The sequence below is a fragment of the Carassius auratus genome, chromosome 45 (genome assembly GCF_003368295.1).
Source record: "Carassius auratus strain Wakin chromosome 45, ASM336829v1, whole genome shotgun sequence".
Classification (NCBI taxonomy): domain Eukaryota; kingdom Metazoa; phylum Chordata; class Actinopteri; order Cypriniformes; family Cyprinidae; genus Carassius; species Carassius auratus.
Window position 1 is genome coordinate 435,537 of NC_039287.1, and position 26,199 is coordinate 461,735.

General features: G+C 38.1%; 2 protein-coding genes across 4 annotated transcripts; one reads left to right on the forward strand and one right to left on the reverse strand.

Annotated features, from left to right (window-relative positions):
* The first annotated feature begins 1,085 nt into the window (after positions 1 to 1,085).
* Positions 1,086 to 22,362, forward strand: LOC113062786 (kinase D-interacting substrate of 220 kDa B-like). 3 transcript variants are annotated; one of them, XM_026232755.1, is made up of 29 exons: positions 1,086 to 1,292; positions 2,987 to 3,140; positions 3,253 to 3,351; positions 4,106 to 4,204; positions 4,340 to 4,438; positions 4,560 to 4,661; positions 4,822 to 4,920; positions 5,714 to 5,911; positions 6,032 to 6,130; positions 6,422 to 6,520; positions 6,604 to 6,702; positions 6,812 to 6,989; positions 7,208 to 7,372; positions 7,570 to 7,749; positions 7,839 to 8,004; positions 8,887 to 9,038; positions 9,142 to 9,431; positions 9,547 to 9,687; positions 10,615 to 10,852; positions 13,703 to 13,791; positions 14,144 to 14,288; positions 14,925 to 15,087; positions 16,143 to 16,321; positions 16,443 to 16,651; positions 17,459 to 17,581; positions 19,416 to 19,553; positions 19,651 to 19,749; positions 20,235 to 20,465; positions 20,554 to 22,362. In XM_026232755.1, exons 2-29 carry the CDS (start codon positions 3,009 to 3,011, stop codon positions 21,676 to 21,678), a joined length of 5,136 nt encoding a protein of 1,711 aa, XP_026088540.1. In that variant the 5' UTR covers positions 1,086 to 1,292; positions 2,987 to 3,008; the 3' UTR covers positions 21,679 to 22,362. The 3 variants fall into 3 exon arrangements, with proteins under 3 accessions (XP_026088540.1, XP_026088542.1, XP_026088541.1); XM_026232757.1 differs by lacking the exon at positions 17,459 to 17,581 and having other exon boundaries at positions 20,554 to 21,678; XM_026232756.1 differs by lacking the exon at positions 1,086 to 1,292 and having other exon boundaries at positions 2,444 to 3,140.
* A 414-nt stretch (positions 22,363 to 22,776) lies between these two features.
* LOC113062788 (DNA-binding protein inhibitor ID-2) lies at positions 22,777 to 24,689 on the reverse strand. The gene is made up of 3 exons (XM_026232759.1): positions 24,179 to 24,689; positions 23,803 to 23,869; positions 22,777 to 23,202 (listed from the first exon to the last, which is right to left on the reverse strand). Exons 1-2 carry the CDS (start codon positions 24,500 to 24,502, stop codon positions 23,819 to 23,821), a joined length of 375 nt encoding a protein of 124 aa, XP_026088544.1. The 5' UTR covers positions 24,503 to 24,689; the 3' UTR covers positions 22,777 to 23,202; positions 23,803 to 23,818.
* Between the last annotated feature and the right edge of the window lie 1,510 nt (positions 24,690 to 26,199).

Below are 26,199 nucleotides of genomic sequence, written 5' to 3' on the forward strand. Positions count from 1 at the left end.
ACATAAACTTTAAAAATTTCAATCAATACATTCCAATTTTAAAGACCAGAGATCTTTTCTTCTTAACAAAGTATTTTCTCTTCTTTTCTCATTAACAAAAGTATTTTTCTGGATAATCCAATCTAAACGGGGAATTTTGGAAAGTAATGAAATGTTAGAGTAACATCTGGCAGAAAACAAACAAAAAAGGTTAGTACTGTTAACTGCGTGACTTTTGTGAGTCACGCAGGTGGTGATTCTGTATGCAGAGTAATGCACATTTTGTATGGCCTCAGTCAGCTTCAGGGTTTAGCTTGCGTAAAGTTGGAAAGGAAGCTGATGTTTGTGTTAAAGATCTATGAAATTGTAGAGGATGTCCACTGGATTTGTTTGAAACATTAAGTTCTCTGTGTGGATCTGGAGCCTTTGTTTTTTGCAAATTATGTGATTAAAAAAAGGTCTTTTTACTAGCCCTTTGTGGTCTGTTTGTCTTCTGATTAACCATTTTGTGAAGATACTGTACATGCTACAGTTACACATTCATTACTCCATAGTAAATGTTTAATAAGCATTGGTAATTTAGCTTTCCGTATTCTCACATGCCTCAACCTGGATGAACATCTGCCCTTTGCTCTGCAGACATAAAGTGTGCACTTTGTGCCACTACAGATAACAATAAGTTACTTGATGTTGCTAAGGTTATATTAAAGGGACGTTTCTTCCACTACAGGCAAATTTATGTCTAAATTTAAACACATAAAATGTCAGGTTTGAAATCAATAAAATAATAGCAAAACATCCATCACAGAATGATTTCAAACACAATACATAATTTTCGATAAGGTGGAAATAACATGCATTTGGTTCACTGTTGAAACTAGTGACATTTTAAAAAATTCGCCTGTGTATTATATTTTTATTGAATAGCATTTTATTTAACTTTTTTATTTTATTTTTATTTAATTATGGCCACAGGGTGAAGTTTCCATACAATACAGTTTGCTAGTTGAAGAAACACCCATAGACTGTTGATAGAAATGCTGAGTAATGTAGTATCTCTTCCCATATTGTGAACTGTCACATGCATTCATGTGCTGATCTGAGCTGAGGGAGCCGTGACGTCACGCAGTGTGTTGTCAGGGACTCGCCGGGAAGAAGCTGGAACGGCACAGCGCTTTGCTTCATCAAAATGGCTGTTAAAGATGGTGAATAGGAAGAAAGAAACGCCATAAACCGAAAAAAAAAACAGAGAGGAACGACTTTCCAAACGGACCTCCTGACAGCAGAGCATTTTAGCCTTTCTCTTTTCTGAGGTAACGTTACGTCTCACTACAGAAGGCAGATGAAGGGATTAAATCGCGTTTGTGGGTTGATGCCGAGTTATGACTGACAGTTCATAGCCTATAAGAGGACAGTAACGAGCATCAATCTGTAGAAATTAGCAGATTTAAACAACAACAGTGAATAAGATTTTTGTCAATGTATTAATGTACTGATACGGTTAATCTGTTGTTCAGGGTTGTATTGATGGCGATTAAATGTCTGGTCTCTCATGTGTTATTATATGTGTCATATGTGAGTGAGTGCATCAACATGCAGACGATACACTGCCCGTCCTGTTTATTTCTAGAAATACATTCTTTAATATAAAAATTACATTACTGTTTAGACAGTCAAATATTTCAGGATTAACAAGCACCTTATTATTTATTATTTACATCTATATCTAGACATAATACAATACACAATACACTACAGTAAATACAACTATGTTTATTGCTTTGTTATATTCTGTTATATTTTTGTATAAAACATAAACATAATAAAGCAAAACATAATATATAATGTGCAGTTATTTTTATTGTTTTATGTAATATACGGTAGTGTTCCTACTTCCTACCAGTCTTTATAAAAATCTGTGTAATAATATCTAAATATCTGTCAGTCATCTCAGCATCTTGCTGTAGACTGTAGGCGTGGATCGCTCTTGGTTGCTATAAATAATGTGTGATGCCATTCCAGAGCAGACAGACAGCAGTCACAGTCAGCAATCTAAAGGCATTCAGACAAAAGAGTGTGCTGGATATATTGTATCACATCATGGTTTATAAGAATAACTTTGCTGTCATGTTTCACAGATAGAGACTAAAGAGCTGCTTGGATTTCGGAGTGAGCTGCCCTGTTCTCTTTATTGTTGTCCAGTTGTTTGTCGAGTGCCTGTCTGTTTTTCCCTTCTTTTATACGGCCTGTATTAAAGGTTAACGTCACACATACTTGCACATATTAAATATGTCTATCATTTTATTGTTCACGTTGTATATCTGTTATTCAGTTGTTTATTTACAAATTTGCTTCACAAGGAATAATTATAATTTTTTTTTTTATCAAATATTTAAATAAAAATTGATATATTTATATAAATTATAAATTATATACTTGAGCCACAGGAACACCATTTAATTATATATTTATAAGTATTTGTTTAAAATACTTTGATACATTGTTATAAAATACATTGATCTTGCCATTGAAATAGCCAGAGATGCTGGCGCGACACTAAAAATAAACCAACAAATAAATAAATACATTTATTAATGGGAGGAGACTGAAAGATTATTAGGTATAAAACTGTCTGTTTGATAGACATTTAAGATGAGTATTTGCACTAAGTAACTGTAGGGAAACCTATTAGAGTGCGTCTGTGGAGGTGCTTGGAGAAAATGAATAGTTATCTCTTTTTTATGCTTATCTGCGCCAGCCTCCTTTCTCCTGACATTTAAAGTCCATTGCTATGCTTGGCCTGCCCTGAAGCAAATGTACTGATATCACTTGTCGCTCAGTAAGGCAAACTCAGCAATTTAACATCTTTAATCTAAAGGAGTTTCATATCAGTTACTTACTTCAATCTTTTATCCTCCAAAAACCTATTATAGTATACAGATTAGGCTTGGACTCTCCCAGTCTCATCATCTATGTTCTGAAAGTGACTAAATCTGTTTCTACGTAGGGTGTTCTAGTAAGAGGCAATCATGGACACCACAACCTCCATCAAGATGACCACTCTGGCCATCCAGAACCTCTTCAGCTACGTGGAAGAAGAGAATCTGGCAGCTGTTAAAGCCCATCTTGACAAGTTCAAAGAGGTGGATGGTCGAAGCGATGTAAGTTACATACTGTATAAAAACAAAAAAAAAACATAATTTAAGATGATCAAGTTAAAATTTTGGAATATCAAATATCTTTCTCTGTTGTTTATTTATTTATTTTTGACAGAATGGACAGACTCCTCTGATGTTGGCCTCAGAGCAGGGCAGTCTTGAGATTGTTCAGGAACTCATCAGAAGGGGTGCAAACGTCAATTTGGATGATGTGGTGAGAAAATGCCCACTTTAGTTTTACAGAAAAAAATTGCAGGTTGTAGCTTTTGTTTCCATTCAAACAGATATTAATATAATATTTACCAACCAAAAGTGGAGCAGACATTTTCGATGCTTGATATATAATTTTTGGATGGCCATTTATCAGTAGCTCATTAACATGTTCCTATAAGAAAATAAGGAATGAATAGATAGGACAGCTACTCTCTGCTATAATTAACTAATGAATTATATATATATATATATGTGACCCTGGACCACAAAACCATTCTTAAGTCACTGGGGTATATTCTTAGCAATAGCCAAAAAACATTGTATGGGTCGAAATTATCGATTTTTCTTTTATGCCAAAAATCATTAGGATATTGAGTACATCTTTTAAATTTCCTACCGTAAATATATCAAAACTTAATTTTTGAGTAATAATATGCATTGCAAAGAACTTCATTTGGACAATTTCAAAGGTGATTTTCTCAGTATTTTTTTGCACCCTCAGATTTCCGATTTCCAAATTTGTATCTTGAAGAAATATTGTCTGATCCTAATAAATCATACATCAGTGGAAAGCTTATCTAAATGAAAAAAAATTGACACTTAAGACTGGTTTTGTGGTTCAGGGTCATATTTTGTCATATATGTAAAACCTGTTAAGGTGTGGTGTCCACTCCATCACTGATCCTACGGTGACATTAGCCAGTGGTTCAGTGGTTTCCGTAATGACCTCTCGTCTCTGGGCTTTTCCCTGACAGGACTGCTGGTCCGCTCTGATCTCTGCAGCTAAGGAGGGGCATGTGGAGGTGGTGAAAGAGCTGCTGGAAAACAGTGCTTATATTGAGCACAGAGATATGGTGAGACAATCTAACTGCAATCGTTTATATCAAACACAATATGTGTTTTTTTTATTTTTCACAATAATCACATTTGGAAAAAGAAACACATTCTTATCTAATTATCAAAACTCGAGGTGGCTTTGTGTCATACAGGGGGGTTGGACTGCCCTTACTTGGGCTTCATATAAAGGTAGAGTTGAGGTGGCCAAAGTCCTGCTTGAGACTGGTGCAAACCCAAACACCACTGGACAGGTAAAACTTGCATATGGTTTAAGCACATACAAATCATATCAAATCAAAATCGAATCCAAATAATGGCTGTTTAATATATGCATTCACTAAATAAAATTTTACATGCATTTCCCATGGCTAGCAATACAGCGTCTACCCTGTAATCTGGGCAGCTGGTAGAGGCCATGCAGAGATTGTGAAACTCTTGCTGGAGCATGGAGGTAAAGTCAACTGCTCTGATAAGGTGAGCCAAACCAATCCTAACTGATTAAATAATTATTTTGTGTTAAATTTGTGTTGAAAAAATAATAATAATGTTCTTACAGAGGAAAGCGTCAATTGTTTAATAAGCAATAAAAAGACTTGCATATTTCACTTCAAAATGTATTATTTTATACTTTCAGTATGGCACCACCCCACTAATCTGGGCTGCTAGAAAGGGTCACTATGACTGTGTGATGCACCTGCTAGAGAACGGAGCCGATGTTGACCAGGAGGGGGCGGTATGTGCTCATCATTCAGCATAGTGGTTCTCACCTTTTTTTACTTTAAGGGTACCCCCACCCCCAACCCATCCCAGTTTGTGAGTTACTGGATAAGGTCTAATCAATTCACACCAAGCACGATAACTATAAAGATAACGATAAAGATATAGTTCTAAAAATCGTTTCACAATATTAAAGAATAGCGGAGTCCACGCCACAACTATAACGATAAAGGCACAGATCAACGATATCGTTGGAATCACTTTCAGAATGATTTTTTTTTTTCTGATGAACGATAAAAACATTGCCAGCCAATCAGAATCAATCCTGCAGTAATGAGCTCGAGAATTTAAAGCAGCAGACGCGCGTCTGCTTTATATACACAGACAATATCGTTCGCTGGTGTGGACGCTAATATTGTTATCTTTATAGTTATCTTTATAGTTATCGTTCTTGGTGTGAACGGTCCTTAACTCATGAATTAAACCTTTTTTTTAGCTTGGCATAACTCAAAAATGTATATTCTTTGAAAAATGCTCATAGAGTTATACCTAAGATTTTATTTATTTTTGTGACTTTTACAGGTCTAGAAATAACACTTTTAAAATGTATGTAATTATCATTATCAAGAAGTATTTCAGTCCTCATACACAATTTTCCATAATAAATATACATAACTGAAAAAAGGTGTAGGCTGAAGCTTATTTTATCTACCATTTCTTTCCATTATAATTGTAATAAGCCTTATATGTAAGACATATCTTGATTGTTTTGTTGCTTGTTGTTTATTTTATTAATCTCACTCACTCAGAACTCCATGACGGCACTGATCGTGGCTGTGAAGGGAGGGTATACAGAGGTGGTTAAAGAGCTTCTGAAGAGGAACCCCAATGTAAACATGACTGATAAGGACGGAAACACAGCTCTGATGATCGCAGCTAAAGAGGGCTACACTGAGATTGTGCAGGACCTGCTTGATGCCGGCACATACGTCAACATCCCAGACAGGGTGCATTAAACCTCCTCAAACCTGTAAACAAACAGAAATCAGTTGTAAAACTGATATACTGGATAAAAATGTCCTGGGATATTATGTATTTTCATAGTGTGTTGTGTTTTAAACCTGTAGAGTGGAGACACTGTGCTGATTGGAGCCGTGAGAGGTGGGCATGTTGAGATTGTGAGGGCGCTACTGCATAAGTATGCAGACATCGACATTAGAGGCCAGGTAACATGCCTGTTATATCATATATATGAAGATACTTTAAACTAGGGCTTCGTAATAATGGTTAAACTAATCATCACATTTGTATTTATAAATTTAAAATTATTACTCACAGTTGAGACTTTTTTTGTTGTTGCACGTCATCAGAATTATTTCACTTTCATATAAGCACAAATCAAGAATGTCAGTTCATTACACTGGGTTTATTTTACGTGCCTAATGATGACAACTGTAATTATACATTGTGTAAGAATTATGAAAAATTCAATTGACTCTTCTGTTTGTTTGTTGCAGGAGAATAAGACCGCCCTCTACTGGGCTGTGGAGAAAGGCAATGCAACCATGGTTAGGGACATACTGCAGTGCAGCCCTGACACAGAGACAACCACTAAGGTAAAGAACAGAAAGACTTGTGTTAAAGGGATTGTTTCACTGTTCTGAGCCAGTTTTGAGTCTGTATTCGACTGGATATGTAGGATTCTGAGACTCCGCTAGTCAAAGCCACCAAGATGAGGAACATAGAAATAGTGGAGCTGCTACTGGACAAAGGAGCCAAAGTGTCCGCAGTCGACAAGGTAAAACTTCAGTCACTTCTTCACGTCATTTCATACAGTCATGCACATAATTCACATTCACATGATGAGACTATATCGCACTTGAAATCTTTACTCTCTTTGGCTAAAGAAAGGGGACACCCCTCTTCATATCGCCATTCGTGGACGGAGCCGCAGGCTGGCTGAGCTCCTTCTCCGTAACCCTAAGGATGGCCGCTTGCTCTACCGGCCCAACAAGGCTGGAGAGACACCCTATAACATCGACTGCAGCCACCAGAAGAGCATCCTCACCCAGATTTTTGGAGCCCGTAAGTCTGAGACCAGATATCCATCATGAGCTTAACAATTGATTAACACTCATAATTAGGGTTGGATGTTGATACAGTTCAGAACCTAACAGTTCTTTTAAGTAAACATATGTTTTGAATTGCTATAGTACGATTTCAGCACTAAATTATACTGCATTTTCAGTAGGTTATGAATGACCTGTGTGTATTTTTGCTCCTCTTCGTGTTGTCCCCTTTAGGACATCTGTCCCCCACGGAGTCAGATGGGGACATGCTGGGCTACGACCTGTACAGCAGTGCTTTGGCAGACATCCTGAGTGAGCCCACCATGCAGCCGCCCATCTGTGTGGGTCTGTATGCCCAGTGGGGCAGCGGCAAGTCCTTCCTGCTCAAGAAACTAGAGGGTGAGCATTATTTAGAGTCGCTCGGCTTAAACTAGGAAAGTGACCTGAAAAGGATATTTTAAACACAGTTTACTCATGTACAGCACGTACCTACCTAGCTTTTTAGCTATTTCTGAGCTTGAAATGTTTAATAGAGCTCAATTCGCTGTATCTGGTTTATATTTAATTGTGGCTAAATCTTAATATTTCTTTTTCAGATGAGATGAAGACATTTGCAGGTCAGCAGGTGGAGCCTCTGTTCCAGTTTTCGTGGCTGGTTGTGTTATTATCGTTCCTGCTTTGTGGCTCTGTAGTGCTAGTGCTTGGCTTCACCGTGGATCCCAAGCTGGCTATCGCCATCTCTCTCAGCATTCTGGCTCTGCTTTATGTGTTCTTTGGTAAGAAAAACAGGCCCTTTATTTATAGTCCCAAAGTAAGTTCTGTATTCATGATAAAAAAATATGAGCAACTCTCCATCTCTACACAGTGGTTGTGTACTTTGGGAGCAGGCGCGGGGGTGAGAGCTGGAATTGGGCGTGGGTCATTAGCACACGTCTGGCTCGGCACATCGGGTACCTGGAGCTTCTGCTTAAACTCATGTTTGTCAACCCACCGGAGCTGCCGGAACAAACCACCCGTGCACTGCCTGTCAGGTAATTACCTACTCTACATAAACTGTTAAGATGAGTCCTATCCTAAATGATGGATGTGGACTTGTCATTTTCCCATTTGTCATTTTAATCTCGCAACCACCCAAGATGAGCCGTTGACGTGATGTTAACTTACTAACCAGTAATCACTGCAACATTAACACACAAAAATATGAATAGCAGCATAGTGCTGTAGTATCAGTGCTGTCTGTAAGGTTGTCTCAACTGTAATATTAAAGCAACAGTATGTAACCTTTTCATCAGAAATTCATCTACCCAACCGCCTTTTTATCTTATCCCAAATCACTACGGTACATTTATAATAAGTGATTATTTTTGGACTATTGTAGCCTGTCCAGGTCGTCACCACTGCGGAGTAACACATACCTGCGTGAATCGCCATAGACATAAACTTGGAGAAGTAGCTCCGGTTAGAAAGTTCTTCCGCGGGATGAGTGCAGTTTGTTTATTAACCGCTAGTCGCCAAAATTTACATAGTGTTGCTTTAAACTGAAAAAATATATTATGTATAGTTATACAGTTCATATATTATTATTTACTAATGTAATATAATAATAATACAATTAAATATATGAATTAAACAAGCACCCATTGTTATTATTTTTATTATTTGATAAGTATATGTTGGACACTACCATTCAAAATATTTGGGCCAGCAGGGTTTGGGGTCACTAATTTTAATCAGCAAGAATTCATTAAGTTGATCAAAGACATTTATAATAATTTTATTTAAAATAAATTATTTCAACTTGACATTTTTATGTTTTTTTGTGATGGTTAGTTTTTAGAATAGTAGCATAAGAAAGCAAAGCATTAGGCCTGGCCTCTTTAGGAAGTCGGAACTGAAATCTTTTTTTCTTTCAGGTTTCTGTTCACAGACTATAACAGGTTATCCAGTGTCGGTGGGGAGACGTCCATGGCTGAAATGATCGCTACTCTCTCAGATGCCTGTGAGAGGGAGTTTGGCTTCCTGGCCACCAGACTTTTCAGAGTCTTTAAAACTGAGGACACTAAAGGTAAACGCCACTTAAATATTATCGGTTGTTCAGGAACTAGATTAGTAAATAGAGCCTTTATTTGCTTCGTTACATTTATTGTTGTGACCATGTTTACCCTCAGGTAAAAAGAAGTGGAAGAAAACATGTTGCATCCCATCCTTTGTTATCTTCCTCTTCATCCTGAGCTGCTTGGTCATGGGAATGGCCTTGCTGGCGGTCTTTAAGATGGATGGGCAAAACCAGACGGTGAACGCAGTGCTGGTTTCCATGGCGAGTGTTGTTGGTTTGGCGCTGTTGCTTAATTGTCGCACCTGGTGGCAGGTGACAGACTCAGTGCTGAACTCCCAGAGGAAGCGGCTGCACAGTGCCGCCAACAAGATGCACAAGCTGAAAAGTGAGGGCTTTATGAAGGTTAGTTGGCAGGCTTCTGGGTAGCTTATACACAAAACTACATGGAGTAACACATAGGTAGTGTTATATACGGTGTCACAGATGGTGGATTTGTTATGTCAACTTTTTTCCACAGGTCTTAAAGAATGAAGTGGAGCTCATGGCTAAGATGGCCAAGACTATAGATGGCTTTACCCAGAACCAGACACGTCTAGTTGTTATCATTGATGGTCTGGACTCCTGTGAACAGGATAAAGTGCTACAGATGCTTGACACGGTGAGCATGGTGTTAACTAAAACTACTAAATATTGTTTTCATTAACTGAACTAAAGCTAGAATAAAAGAATGGAAAAAAATACAAATTCAGTTAGTTGGCGAAGCAACATTGCTACCAAATTATCTTTGAAGTACTAGATTTATCAAAACCATAAATGAAAATAAATGCATGAATAGAAATTATTAAAAAAAAGATGAAAAATGATGGTGTATAAAGCACCTCTTAAGGATTTTATCACACTTGGTTCGATTGTGACCCCCTCCCCCTGCCCCCGCTGGACTGTGTTCACATTATATTATTTGTGTCAGGACCACGGTTCGTTTGTGTCATCAAGTCAGCAGCTGCTTACCCCATTGCTTAGAAATGACGGCGCAGGAGAAGGTGGCAAAATGCATAGCATGCTCTCTTCAATTTTATATTTATGTTTTTGTACAATTGGTTTTGTTTTCAAAGATTCAGTACATAACTACACTTACAGTCTTTCTTATGAATGTACTGCAATTGCTCTAAAGAAGGCTAAAGGCATACTGAACTCTGATGTCAATCGAAACCTGGGTGCGCACAAAAAGTGCTAGTGTGAAAGTCTCTGTTATCAGTGATGCCTTCAGTTTGATTAAATTAATTGAAAAGACATTGGTCTCCTAGAGCTGGCTTTTCTGCTATTTTAACAAAGACTGAACAGACCCGTTGTTTTTGTGGTATCCTTAATCTATTTAGTCAATTGTACAAGACCCAGATAGTAGTCAGTTGTCCTATTCTAAATAAAATTGTTTTATCATCCATTTAAAGAAATACTTGGACACTTACTTTCGATGTACAGATTTAGTGCATGTGAAGTGAGCGTTAGCTTGAATAAATCCTTTCAATGGCACCCATTCGTCCTTTTTGAGGCCTAAAAAACCTGTCAAATTTGTCTTTCTGATCAGGTGAGAGTGCTGTTCTCCAAGGGTCCTTTCATCTCTACCTTCGCCAGTGATCCTCACATCATCATCAAAGCAATAAACCAGAATCTAAACAGCGTGCTGCGTGACTCCAACATCAACGGCCATGACTACATGCGCAACATTGTCCACTTGCCTGTCTACCTCAACAGCCGTGGGCTCAGCTGTGCAAAGAAGATGTGTGCACCCACTTCTGCTAATGGAGACACTGGGAACTCTGAGGGTTAGTATCAACATGGGGTGAGGGGTTAATACAGTAGGATTATGGGAAGAAGTCTTCCTTTTGTCTCGATATACACTGTATACAGTATTGTTCAAAATAATAGCAGTACAATGTGACTAACCAGAATAATCAAGGTTTTTCGTATATTTTTTTATTGCTACGTGGCAAACAAGTTACCAGTAGGTTCAGTAGATTCTCAGAAAACAAATGAGACCCAGCATTCATGATATGCACGCTCTTAAGGCTGTGCAATTGGGCAATTAGTTGAATTAGTTGAAAGGGGTGTGTTCAAAAAAATAGCAGTGTGGCATTCAATCACTGAGGTCATCAATTTTGTGAAGAAACAGGTGTGAATCAGGTGGCCCCTATTTAAGGATGAAGCCAGCACTTGTTGAACATGCATTTGAAAGCTGAGGAAAATGGGTCGTTCAAGACATTGTTCAGAAGAACAGCGTACTTTGATTAAAAAGTTGATTAGAGAGGGGAAAACCTATAAAGAGGTGCAAAAAATGATAGGCTGTTCAGCTAAAATGATCTCCAATGCCTTAAAATGGAGAGCAAAACCAGAGAGACGTGGAAGAAAATGGAAGACAACCATCAAAATGGATAGAAGAATAACCAGAATGGCAAAGGCTCAGCCAATGATCACCTCCAGGATGATCAAAGACAGTCTGGAGTTACCTGTAAGTACTGTGACAGTTAGAAGACGTCTGTGTGAAGCTAATCTATTTTCAAGAATCCCCCGCAAAGTCCCTCTGTTAAAAAAAAGGCATGTGCAGAAGAGGTTACAATTTGCCAAAGAACACATCAACTGGCCTAAAGAGAAATGGAGGAACATTTTGTGGACTGATGAGAGTAAAATTGTTCTTTTTGGGTCCAAGGGCCACAGGCAGTTTGTGAGACGACCCCCAAACTCTGAATTCAAGCCACAGTACACAGTGAAGACAGTGAAGCATGGAGGTGCAAGCATCATGATATGGGCATGTTTCTCCTACTATGGTGTTGGGCCTATTTATCGCATACCAGGGATCATGGATCAGTTTGCATATGTTAAAATACTTGAAGAGGTCATGTTGCCCTTTGCTGAAGAGGACATGCCCTTGAAATGGTTGTTTCAACAAGACAATGACCCAAAACACACTAGTAAACGGGCAAAGTCTTGGTTCCAAACCAACAAAATTAATGTTATGGAGTGGCCAGCCCAATCTCCAGACCTTAATCCAATTGAGAACTTGTGGGGTGATATCAAAAATGCTGTTTCTGAAGCAAAACCAAGAAATGTGAATGAATTGTGGAATGTTGTTAAAGAATCATGGAGTGGAATAACAGCTGAGAGGTGCCACAAGTTGGTTGACTCCATGCCACACAGATGTCAAGCAGTTTTCAAAAACTGTGGTCATACAACTAAATATTAGTTTAGTGATTCACAGGATTGCTAAATCCCAGAAAAAAAAATGTTTGTACAAAATAGTTTTGAGTTTGTACAGTCAAAGGTAGACACTGCTATTTTTTTGAACACCCCCCTTTCAACTAATTGCCCAATTGCACAGCCTTAAGAGCGTGCATATCATGAATGCTGGGTCTTGTTTGTTTTCTGACAATCTACTGAACCTACTGGTAACTTGTTTGCCACGTAGCAATAAAAAATATACTAAAAACCTTGATTATTCTGGTTAGTCACATTGTACTGCTATTATTTTTAACAATACTGTATATTCAACGGTTTGGGATCCGTAAGAATACTTTAATGTTTTTGAAAGAAGTCTCTTTTGCTCAGCAAGGCTGAAGTTATTTGATCGAAAAAATAGTTAAAACTGTAATATTGTGAAATATTATTACAATTTAAAATAACTGTTTTCTATTTTAATTCATTTTAAAATTGATCGAGTCTTTTGATGGCAAAGCTGAATTTTGTGCATTACTCCAGTCTTCAGTGTCACATGATCCTTCAGGAATCATGACTCTGAATATTTGTCTACAAAATGTAGCCAAACATATCTTGTGTTTTATGACAATATATTGACTTCAGCCGTGAAATCTCTCATAAAATCTTAAGTCTGTGTTGTCATGTGCAATGATGCCATAAGTCTGATTAAATTATTTAAAAAGACATAGAACTGAACAGACCCTTTGACTACAAGTCTACAAAATGTAGCCAAACGTATCTTGTGTTTAGGGATGTAATGAGTCACTTAACTCATGTTTCAATTTGATTCAAGATTTTGATTTCACAATTCGATTCACAATTTAATTTTTTTACGAAATTAGATTTAAGACAAATTATAAATTGTGTCCTTTTATTATTGTTTGGACAAAATTAGATTAGATTAAATTAGATTGTATAATTTCGAAATTTGAAGCAAGAACAGAATGGTTTGACTTCAAAATATCTGAATGAGACGCAGATTCACTCTCTGCCAGCAGGTGGCGCTTAAAGTGTTTCCTTGGTTTCCGCTGTAAACAAAGCAGCTCTGCACATATGAACTTTAATATGCATTATACAGAGATGAAATAAAAATAATAATAATAAAAACACCATCTAAACTTTTCTAAAGACAGTAAGTTCCCCTGAGGCATACATTCATAGAAACTCCTACCCCTAATTGAATTTGTGATTTGTTTTGCATAATCGATCTTCAACCAGCTTGCAGTTAATCGTTACATCTCTACTTGTATTTAATTACAATATAGTGTCCGAAACAGGTTACTCTTAACCCTGTTCTGACCAACATTTCATATAAGTTCTTATTTATTTATTTAAAACCAAATGCTGCATGACAAAAATCACAGCCAATCAGAATATTATGTGGTGCTTAAAGGCAAATGTCTTACAATTTTCTTATGTTGTAGGTTGGCATGAGGAGTTGGACAGAAAGTTGTCCCAGAACAGCTTGGGTGACCAGACCAAGTTTGGCAGTAAGACGACTCTTAACCGCAGGGTAAGCTGATAAATATGCTGCTTTGTTATGTAAGAAGGCTACTTATATGATGATGATTTGCAATTAAGAATAAGATGAATAGTTATAGGATAATAACTTTATCTGATGTTTGCAATAGCATGATTATTTAACTCCAAAGTCAAATTGAATTGTTCGTCCTGTCTGGCAATCCCATGGCTTGTGCTTGTGCACTGACTGTAATCCAATTACAGTAATGTTTTACCACGTGATGATATGCTCATATCACAAAATGTTTTCAAATTTCTCCCTTGACATTTTCCTTCCCTGTATATTTAATTGCTATTGATTTTGAATAATAAGCGTGATTTAAATCTAGCTGATTTCTCCTCAGGATACTTATCGCCGTCGACAGATGCAGAGGTCAGTCACACGTCAGATGTCCTTTGATTTCACAAAACTGCTCGTCACTGAGGACTGGTTCAGTGACATCAGTCCTCAGACTATGAGGAGACTCCTCAACATTGTATCAGTCACAGGTCAGTATCTTTACGGACAACATGTTTCTAAAATGTTTTATCACTGCATGTTATTTCAAAGAAAAAAAAAATTCTGTGTAATCTTTAATCAAAATGCAATAACTTGCTCTTACTCTGAAACAGCTTTCCTTTTCCAGTATTATTGTACAAAAGTTTAGCCAGTAATATTTTTTTAAGAAATAGAAATAGATTAATACTTTTTATTTAGCAAGGGCACATTCAATTCAACAAGTGGCCGTCCAGATGTTTATAATTTTACAAAATATTTATTTTTCAAATAAATGCTGTTGTTTTGAACTTTCTGCTCCTTAAATAAACTTTTAAAATGTATAACTGTTTACACAAAATTATTGAGCAACACAGATTTAAATATTGATAATTATAAAATTAGCATATTACACCAATTTTTTTGATGGATCATGTGACTCTGAAATCTGGAGGAATGGCTTTTGAAAATTCAGCCTCGCTATCACGGGAATAAATCACATTTTAAAATGTGTTTAGATAGAAAAAGTTTTTCTCTTTTTTTCTTTCATTCTTAGTTTATATAGTCACTATAATGGAATAAGAACCGTCAGATATGAAATCATAAAGTCTGAACATTCACTACTCAATAAATATGTTCCTCTTGTGTAGGCCGCTTGCTGAGGGCCAATCAGATAAGTTTTAACTGGGACCGGCTTGCGTCTTGGATCAACATGACTGAGCAGTGGCCATATCGCACATCCTGGCTCATACTGTACCTAGAAGAGACAGACGGCATCCCAGATCAGACAACTCTGAAAACCATCTATGAAAGGTAGGGGCTTTTACAGAAACCACATGACTCTGTTTATGTTTCATGATTTCATTACGATGCTGTAATGTAGATCTCTAGAAAACTGCATTTGACCGAACACAATTCCTGATGTTTCAATTTCACCACATGCTTTATCACAGTAGTCTTATAGCGTTTTCATAATGCCATCAGATTGCCAGAAAAACACACGGTTTTGTTTTAAACTGAGAGCAGCAACTCAGATCATTGCTAATCTGTACAAAAATCTTCTGAGCAATCTTATGTAATGTATTTGTCCTGTACCATATATTTGTATGTAGTTTGTCCGTTAGCCCATTAGGTTTTAGAGAAAAATGTCTCCTTTGGGAAGCTTCCTGGAAACGAATAATGGGAGGCCACAGAATGTCAGATGAAGCCAAAGAAAGCAGGTCCAGATCATTAGATAGGCTTCCCTGCAGTGATTAGTCAGATGATGCTATGTAAGACTTCAGTCACTGCATAGATATTGTCATGTTGTCAGATATGAAACGATTATGGAATATACTTACTGCACTCATGTTGTTTACTTATTTACACATGCGACATTCCACCAGATCTTGTTGTACCTAAATATAAAGAGAGAAATGTATGCATTTGCAGCATGAGTGTATTCTGGCATTTTGAGGGGTTTAAGTGGAAACATATGAAGTTTGCGGTTTTATGAAGAGGTTTGGCATCCAGAACATCAGTAATATTGCTGTATTGTGTTGATACTGGCTGTCTGCACACTCCTTTCACTCTTAAAGCAGCCCATGCCCCAGAAACACAAAATGAAATGAAGACACTGTGCTGCTAATGCTGAGTTATATCAGCATCATTTTCAATTTCAGTAAAACCATCATTACTTGTTTTATCTGGCAAGAATCAATGCAATTTATTCCAGGATATGTTAAAACCACTAATATTCACAAGACCTGCATTGTTTTAGTAAAAACGTGATGGACGCGCCACACATGCTTAGGTAACTCTTACAAACCTTAAAATATTAGTATTGTCTCATGTTTCTCAAGTTGTATCTTTCATGTACTGCCCGACAGGATCTCCAAGAGTATTCCAACCACTAAAGATGTGGAGCCTTTGCTGGAGATAGACGGTGATGCCCGTAGCTTTGAGGTTTTCCTTTCTTCCCGAACTCCAGTGCTTGTGGCTCGAGACATCCGCACCTTCCTTCCCTGCACCGTTAATTTAGATCCAAAACTCCGAGAGATCATTGCAGGTTAATGGCTCTCTTTAAAACAAATCACATTTAAACCCAAACTAACTAGCCACTACATTTACCTTTGTCATACACCGTTGAAAAGCATGTATTTCCAGTGTATTTTTTTGTCTTTTCTCAGATGTGCGTGCTGCCCGGGAGCAAGTGAACATGGGTGGTGTCACCTATCCCACACTGCCTTTGCAGGAGGGCCGTCCAATATCAGTCTACAGCCAGCAGTCCCCTTCTGCCTCCTACAACGGCCCGTATATCCCGCCAGGTGTGTCTCCTCAGCCCCATAGCACCCATTTCAGCGGCATGGGCGGGCCACAACACCCGTTCTACAACAGGGTGAGTACTCACACGCACAAAAGATCACTTGTATTGCACATTTCTGAATCAGAAATTGTGTTTTTGTTGTAATCTATCTAGATTATTGTCATCTCTTTGGGGGGGCATTTGAGGTAAAATGGGTTCAGTTAAAACCGATAAATAGTGTCACGTGTAGATTGATGACTCGGCTGTGTTTTAGACTTAACTTTCCTTAGGGAGCTCTACTAGGCGCATCAGCTCATTTAATAGATGAGGGAAGTCCCTTGGACGAGCACACACCTCTCAAAGTTTTCCAGCCTCAGTGCCAAACTTTTCTACATGCCCACCCAGGCAATTTTTCATTCACTTCCCAGTGCTCTTGTTTCAATGATTGTTTTTCTTCATTTTAGCGTCATTTTGATTTGTGATTGCCTTGCTTTCTTGATTTCTGCCCCTTAATGTAACAAAATAAGGTGTTTGGGAGGCTACGTGTTTGTGCACATTGTTTCCCACCTACTGATTCATGTTTTTAAGCATTTGTGCATGTTAGACAATGTGTGTGTGTGTGTGTGTGTTTGTGTGTGAGAGAGAGAGAGAGATAGATAGAGAGAGAGAGAGATTGAGTGTTAATTCATTATTTCACATGTTTGGATTTAAAGAAATATTTCGGGTTCAGTACAAACAAATCTGGCCTCAGTAAGTTTGTAGAAATGGAAAGTGCAAGTCAATATTATTTGTAATAAACATTATTGATTTATATTGTACTGAACTTGAACATTCCTGCAAGTATTTCTTTATGATTTTCTGTTACATTTTCATCCCCTCCATTTTTTTTTGGTCTCCCAGCCATATTTCCCCCATCATCTGTACCAGCTGCCGCGGCAGTATGCTGGCAGCTCCTTCCCTGCTCATGTTCTTCCACGTCCATTCATTAAAACCGGCTATCCCATGGACCACAGCAGTGGACTTGTAAGTAGATAGTCATGAACAGAAGCCGCCAGGCCTTGTGCTTATGGATAGCACTAGTGTTAGACATTCTTGCTGGGGTTTTACTTGCTGACATACTTTTCTTCTACAGCTAAGGTTTAATATTTGCTCTGTAGGGGTTTCCTTTTATAAACCTGAATATACAGTTTCTTGTCTTGTCTTGTCTTATGTGTCAGTATCATTTTATTTTCTCTGTTTTCATGGTGTTGCTCCAGATATACTTTATGCTTTATGCTTATGCTTCTAGTGTAATGTGTGATATGAAAAGTCCATCAGATTATTTGTGTTAGTTTGTACAAATAGGGTGCTAATAATTATTCATTTTTAAAAAAAATTTAAATTATTTTGTACATTTTGTAATTTAGCATGAAAGGCTTGTTTTCAGAAAGGTCAAATATTTTAATTTCCTCAAATGTCTGTATGACCCCTTTAAAACAAATCCATAAAAACAATTGAAAACAAAGAAAAATAAATTCCAAATCATTAAACATTAAAATATACCACTTATTTTGACAGTCTATTTAATTGTTTTGAAATTAATTGTGACTAAAAATATTTTAATTAAATAATATTATTTGCTAAAAATAATATTTAATTTCTGTTCCCACATTTTATTTTCAGTTATCACACAAATCACACAAATGCGTTAACTACAAGATTGACTGTTCAACGCTATTACTGTAAGAGGAAAAAAGTGTTTTTCTTTTTAATTTATAAAAAAAATAATAATAATTTTGATCCCAAACTATGACAGCTTATTTAGGCTTGATCTTTTTTTTCTGTAACATTTTGATGTTTATAGAAAATAACATTCAAGACCTTCAAAAAAAATAAAAAAATAAAAATTCAGCTGTCCCTGTTTTGTTTTGTACCCTATTTGTGTAAAGTGAGTTATACCTGTTTGACATCTGCTATATTTTAAGCTTCATTTGTGTGAGAATAGAAGCAAGATGCCAGTGTTCAAACAGGCACTGCAATAGTGACGTCAAGCACCAGCTGCCTTAATATTCACCCAAAGCTTTCACAGTCCACCAGTTCCCACTCATTTGCTCCCTGTTTAAACTCTCTTTCCATCTTTCTTTCATCTACATGAATGTAGTTCCCTCACGATTTCCGCCTCCTTTGTCTCTTCCCTCCTCTCCTCTCTCTCCTCAAGCAGGGTAAGGTACTGTCTTTCAAAAAGAAGCAGGTACTGAAGTTTACTTGGCCACATTAAACTTAGGTCCTTCTCCTTCCTCAGAAATCTCTCCTTCCCCTGGGTCTTTCAAGCTTCTGTCCTTACCAAAAAATAAAGAAATCCTTTCTGAGCTTCAACTGATGCAGTTGTTTCAATGATGCCAGTTTACTCAATAGCCATTGAAATGATCAGCTTCTCACACAGCGTGGCCTGGATGCTGAACTTTTTAAGTATCTTTTTAGAAAACTTTAAAAGTATACCCAGGTGTCACTCTGACTTTCCCTTAACAGAGGTCTGTATTTGTAGTCACAATTTTTGGTTTTGTTATAATGAGACGTAGATATTTGAAAGCTACATTATACTTAATGTTTTTCTTACCATCATATCACTCATTAGCACTAGCTTCTTTGAAATCCTGCTGAAAGCAATACACTCAAGTGCATTGCATATTTTCCTCCAAATACCTCTTATGGTCTCTCTCTTCCTTGAATTTAATTCAAGACCATTTGCATCCCATTCAGACTGTTTTCTTATAATCTGCATGGTACCGTACATCTCTTGACTTCAGAGATCTTTCATATGCACACTTTTCTGATGTAACTGAGTGGCACTAATGGTTTTGTGTGTTGTGTGTACCAGGGCGCTGCCTCGGTGGTCTCAGGGACCCCATCGATACTGCTCAGCTCAATGAGCACAGATGCTGTCTGTGAGCGTGTTAGACTTATCAACGGCATCGATCAGAACATGCTTTCTCAGTATACAGCCACCATTAAGAAGGTATGCATTTGTGAAAAAAAAAATTATAAATTGTACGAGAATTTTGTTTTACATTTTTATCAAAATGTTTCAATTTTTCTTTTCTTTTTTGTATCAGGCTAACATAAATGGCAGAGTTCTGTCTCAGTGTAATATTGATGAGCTGAAGAAAGAGATGAACATGAATTTTGGAGATTGGCAGCTTTTCAGGACATCAGTGAGTAGTTTTCTATTATTTATATAAGAAGTTGTCCAAGTTTCCATATGCCTAGCTAACATACTTGTGTGTATATATATATATATATATATATATATATATATATATATTCATATTCATACAAGAATAATACAGAATAGCCATAAATTCATACTTAATTATTTTGCTTACAAATAATGTTATGGATGGCAGATTATTGTGTCATTTTTAAACCATGTTTTTACACACTTGTTGCTACTTAGATTTATTATTTTTAATTTCACAAAACCTCATCTGTGTTAGCCAGTTCAGAAATTTTACCTAGCAGAATTCACAACTAAATCTCACAGAAACAAATGTTTAAGGTTACTAGGTAGACAAAAAGCATGTACAATATCAAGAAATGTAAGATTAACCCAACAATGCAAGTCACGGTGCCGTTAACTGGCCGGAAAGTCTCTCACACTGGCCCTAGATACTGATGTAATAAAGTCGATGTTGTGCAGGTGATTGAGCTCCGTCATGTGGAGAGCCAGACTGTGCATGAGGAGGCTCCTAGTGAGCAGGGCAGCAGCACGGCTAGCCATGTGGAGTCTTGCAGGCACACTGAAGCTTCCGTTCACGGAGGAGTCATTAACACGGACCCCTCACCCATGTACAACTTCACCCTCAGCTTTGAGGAGCTTAGTAACGTGGGCTTGGATGAGCCTCCTAGGCACTCCAACCCTTCCTGGATGGTAAGTGTTTCTTCCTAGGTTCTTGCAACCCCTTTTTCCAGGCCATTCCATATTAGACATTTATCTCAACATCTCTTGTCCTCTGTAGGCCACCCCTCACCGTACACCTAGCATGTCCAGCCTCAACTCTCAAGAGTCCTCCAATGAAATTTGCAAGCTAACAGACAAGCAGCAAGCCGAGTACCGCAATGCCTACCAGGAATACATCGCCTCCATGGCTCAGGTTGAGGTTGGAATGGAGAAGCCTGTGCCACCTTTTGTTGGCCAGCTAATGCACTCCAGCTCTGAGGAAAAGAAGAAGGATGGCGACCAAGATGGACACAAATCCGTTTCAAAACGAGGGAGCAGCAAGTCCGGGGCCGATATTACAGACTATGCCTCGGCTGACATGGTCACTTTAGATCCTATAACAGAAGAGGATGAGAAGGTTGACCATGGGTCATCAAAGTCCCTTCTAGGCCGCAAGACATCTGGAGAGAAGGTGAGCCTATTCCAGGGTGCTGATCTGAAGCTGAAGCCTGGTGGTGGTTTACGCTACCAGAAACATAACAGTGATGATGAAGAGTCTGAAGAGTCAGACAATGCCCCTCTGCTCAAGGATGGAAAGAAACCAGAGCCCAAAGCTTCAGATGCTGGAGATCGATCTTTGGCCAAAGGTAAGGATTACCTTTCAGATAAGAAGGATTCTTCTGACTCGGGTGTCCGCTCCAACGAAAGCTCTCCCAACCATTCTTTGCAAGACGAAGAGGCTGACCTGTCGCAGTCTGAGAGGGCTAACTTGATTGAGCTGGATGAGGAGAGCTCAGCTCAAAAACAAGGGTTGCCAAATAGTCTGAGTGGCCTTCAAGACCCTGCTATCATCCGCATGTCCATCTGCTCAGAGGACCAGTCCAGTCTTATGGCCAGCAGTCCTGAAGAGAGCTGGCCTTCCTCCAAGAGCTACAACCTCAACCTTACACCCAGTATCACCACCCTCAATAACAACACAAATGCCCAACAAGGAAACAACATTCGTCAACCCACAGATAGCTCCACCCCTGGAAGTGACATCATCATGACTCCTGGTTCCAGCACTACTTCCACCACCACCCAAAATGAGAAAGTCCATGTGGTTCATCTAAAGAGAGGGCTTAACCCCGGAGATCCACCTGAGATCCTCCGAGTGTCTTCTGACACTGTCACCTTAGGAGAAGAGCGTGAAAGTATCCTGTAGGCGACGTCTGGGTCAACAGCAGTCTTGGCCAATTAACGTTTTCTGGTAAATACATGGAACAGTGATTGAGACATTTCCAAAAGTTAAGTGTAGATGAAGTGTGCTTCCTTCACATCTGTCCATCACCTACTCATCATCATCCACCATCTAATGGTAACATACTGTATATGTGGTGTTTCCGTACAGTATTTGTAGCTTAATTATGCATTAATGTCACCAGTTGTATGGCTATAAAGCATTTTGAAATCGCAGCTGTAGATTAATATTCAATAGTGTTTCCCAAAGGAAAATATTTTAGTACCTTGTCATGGTAAAGCACCCAAACTTTGCGTAAACGCCTTAAAAAGTATGAATTTTAACAGTGATTCTGGTTTGAAATGTGTCGTATTGCGTTGTCCTGCATGCTGTCATTGTGCTGTAGTGACAGTGGTACAGTATATAAGCAGTGACAAGCATGTGTCAGACTGCAGTCCCAAATTAGCCTGTAGAAACTGCATGCCCTGTGATGCTAGTCTTTAGCAGTTATAACTGTACTTTTTGCAGCTGTCCTGAAAAGTTAAACAGGTTTTTTGATGCTTGTCTTTAACATGGCATCACATAAACCTGCACTGATAGCATCCATCTCTCTTCAGTGTTTGTTTGAGGAAGAAAAACGACTGAAATAAACATTTTGCTGTTCTGCACACACTGTGTTCCCACAAGATGATTTGCAAAGAGCAAACTTATTTTAGTAAAGTGAATTACAGATGGGTGGCACCAGTAGTTCGTGCTTTACAATTATCTCCCACATCCTGAATACTTTTTTAGTGGCCATTCAGTGTGTGAATGAATGACTCTGAGGTTTTTTAAGGAATTTCTATCAATACTTTTCACAGTAAGATACGTCTTGCGCAAATGAATTGTTTTATGTGTCCCTAGATAGCAACAATCTTTTTTTTTTTATTGTCCCAAACCCCTCATAATCTGAACCTTACACCCTTTACAATACTAGTAGTTTCCCAGCCTAAATGGTAAGAAGTTAATAAGCTTTATGCATTCTCACAAATGAAAAATACCACAAAAACAATGCATTTATAACCATAGCTCAGACAAGGACAATGACTTCATACTTAGCATTTAATTATGTACAGTATAAAAGTGCCATTTACATTTAATTATAAATTTTTCTGTAATATTATAAACGTCACATTTTCAGCAGAAATAGAAAACAAAAGTACATTTTTACAGAGTCCGCGGCATTTTGACGAACAGGATTGCGTGTAGCGCAACATCTTGTCAACATAAAAGCAGGGGGGGGGGGGGGGTCCTTCTTTTTCAGATTCCTTGCTTAATTACAGTTTTCCTTTAAAATCTCTTCAGTCTTTTTAAATCCTCCTTTGGAAGAAGGAATATGAAAGTCCGTATCTAACTGTGAATCGTTTTATGTCCGTTTGGGGAATCCTTTGTCATTCAAGACGAAGTCCAGGCAAATGACACGGGACAAAAACACAAAAAGCCCCTGTTTTTGCTCCATGACCGAAACACCTGCAAAAGATTGTGGTGTGGGGGGGAGAAAGAGGAGGAGAGAGAGGTGTGTTTAGAGAAGGCAAAAGGACATAGATCCGGACAGACTGGCGCCAGGGAGGAAGCCAAAGGACGTTTTTTTCGGTAGCAAAATATCAGGCAATCCCATACAGCTCCAGTGGGAGGTGTCTACACGAGCATCTCACAGATAAGCAAGCATTACTGAACAATTATTCACCAAAAAAATAATAAATAAATAAATAAATTCTGACACGCTCTTGTTATTCCAAATCTCTATGACTTTGTTCCACGACAATATATTTTTTTCTTTTTGTGTTTCACAGAATACAGCCTAGTTAATTTCGCTTTTTGAGTTTTTTCAGAATCATCTTCAGTTTTGAGAATCGACGTTTAATGACATTTCTAACATTTGTATTAAAACGTATTATATCATGTTTAAATCACTTGTCAAAGTTATAAAATATCACTGTCTACAAGTCCGTACATAATGCATCATCATCAATGCGCTGTACTGCTGGCAAACAACCCAACTACCCCACGTGCAAAAGTTTAATTAGTTGCATCTTCTCATGTGAAACAATCGATTTCAGAGTAACTTACCATTTCAACGATGCAGTTATAAGGTTGTAAGGTCATCTGAGATGATCTCTCCTTGAGGGTTACTGGGCTGTTAATTAACAGAAGTAAACAATGTTTTTCAGTGTATCTACCAGCACATGATAAATTTCATCTCGGTTTATAAATGATGCTTCTTTCTAATTATTAATGCGGACATTACATTTCATATTGTTCATGTCGCTTTTTTATTAATGCTGAAATAACTGTTGTCAATGCACATATTATTTCTATATTCTTTCTTAAATCATTTCTTACATGATTGCGGCGTTAATAGTTTCCATTAGGCTACGCCAATGTGAATTACTTTGACTTACTAGCATGGTAAATTAGTATGAAATGCAAGTATTTAATGTCTTACCTGAAAGGAGATGATAGCTCCGAGTGATCTGACGGTCTTTTTGGAGGACTCTGTCCGAGGATCTGCTGATTGCGGCTGGTCGAGTGCGATCTGAAGGTCCAGAATGTAGTCTATGACATGCTGCAAGATCTCCATCTTACTCACGCTCTTGTTCTGCGGTAAGCTCGGCACGAGCTCCTTCAACCTGCTGTAGCAGTCATTCATGTTGAACAGGAGACTGAGCGGGTCGTCCGAGGAGCTCTTGCCCCGTGAGTTGCCGAGATTATGCTCCGAAAAATACAAGGCGGGTTTCCTTATGGACCTCACCGGACTGACTGCCTTCATAGTGGCTAACGATGTTGTAGTTAATTTCAGGGCATGCAATTCTTCCACAGATCTGTGCTGGCCTGAAAGCTTGTTGTCAATGCGTTTATATAGCAACCCAACTGGGTTCGTTATGAGGCATAAAGAATTAAGCGGATTGGTCGCTGAGACGACGTCATTCTGTGAACCGGAGCATCAACATTGGCCAAATTTGCAGCACGTGAGCACCTCCCACATCCTCTGCACTCTCGCTGAGGACTGAGCAACTGCTTGCACACAGACAAATAACATAACGTCACATGTATAAATAATGGAACTGACTCGCAATAGATTCAAATTTGTAACGTCTCACATGATTCAAACAAAGTAATGCTGAAAACTTCATTAACGCCAGATGTTTTTTATTGCAAGTGTATTAGTTCTCTCCATACCCATTGCGTGCACTTAAGGGGGGGAGGGGGGGTGTTAATATTGAGTACCTATAGAGTAGTACTGCATCCTTCATAACTCCAAAAAGTCTTTATAAGAGAAAGATAGTCTGTGTACCGTTTTTTTTTTTCGGAAAAACACGAGCGGCTGGAGGCGTGACGTGTGGGCGGAGCTAAAGAATCACCAGCGGAGTAGGCTTTTGCTTTGAGAGCGTTTGGAAGCTGTGACATTACCGTGAGGAAAAAAACATCATCCAAAACAAACCATGGCTAACAGTCAGATTCAGCCGTATATTTATGATCCAGAATCAGATCCAGAGGCTGAAATTGAACAAGAGCAGCAGCAGCAATGACTACAGCAGGATGTCTCTATGTGGTGTATTGAAACTGTATATATTTGCTTAGCGGTTTTGGAAAATGACTAAGTTCCACTTTATGTCGTCATTTTTTTTTTCTTTAAAGGTGTACATGTGGGAAGTGCAGTTTGATTCCAACATCACATGTTGTTTACTTGATGTGCTTACGCACCGAAAGTTAAGTTAACAACAGAGATATTTGAAGCAGTTTTACTCACCGCCAGTGGTTCCAACACACGATTGTGACAACATGACCTAGGACCGAAATATATTTCAGATATGCTCACTGAATATAAACCTAACGGAGCACTCAGATCACTAGGATCGAGTCAGTTAGAAATATCAAGGGTTCACACAAAACAAGGGGAGTCGGCCTTTAGTTACTATGCTGCCCGCATTTGGAATCAGCTTCCAGAAGAGATCAGATGTGCTAAAACACTAGTCACATTTAAATCTAGACTCAAAACCCATCTGTTTAGTTGTGCATTTATTGAATGAGCACTGTGCTATGTCCGAACTGATTGCACTATATTGTCACAGTTTTTTTAAAAAATATAAAATCATTTTCTAACTGTTTTTAAATTGATTTTAAGTAAACGTTTTAATCATTTTAAAAGTTTTAAAATTGCTTGTTTTATTTTTTGTTATCTTTCATGATTATTTTACTTTCTTTGATGTAAAGCACTTTGAATTACCATTGTGTATGAAATGTGCTATATAAATAAACTTGCCTTGCCTTTTTCGTTGGGACTGCATTATCCTTAAGAAATAAACGATGTGCAAATCCGGCGTCAAACTGGGCCTTCAAACTGGACATCTTCGAAATGCAGGAAACAAACAAAAACACTTGCACAACTCCATTGGTGCTCTGTAAAAATAAACTCCATCCACTGGTCCCTTAATGCTGTTTTTTTTTTTTTTTTTGGTAATCTGT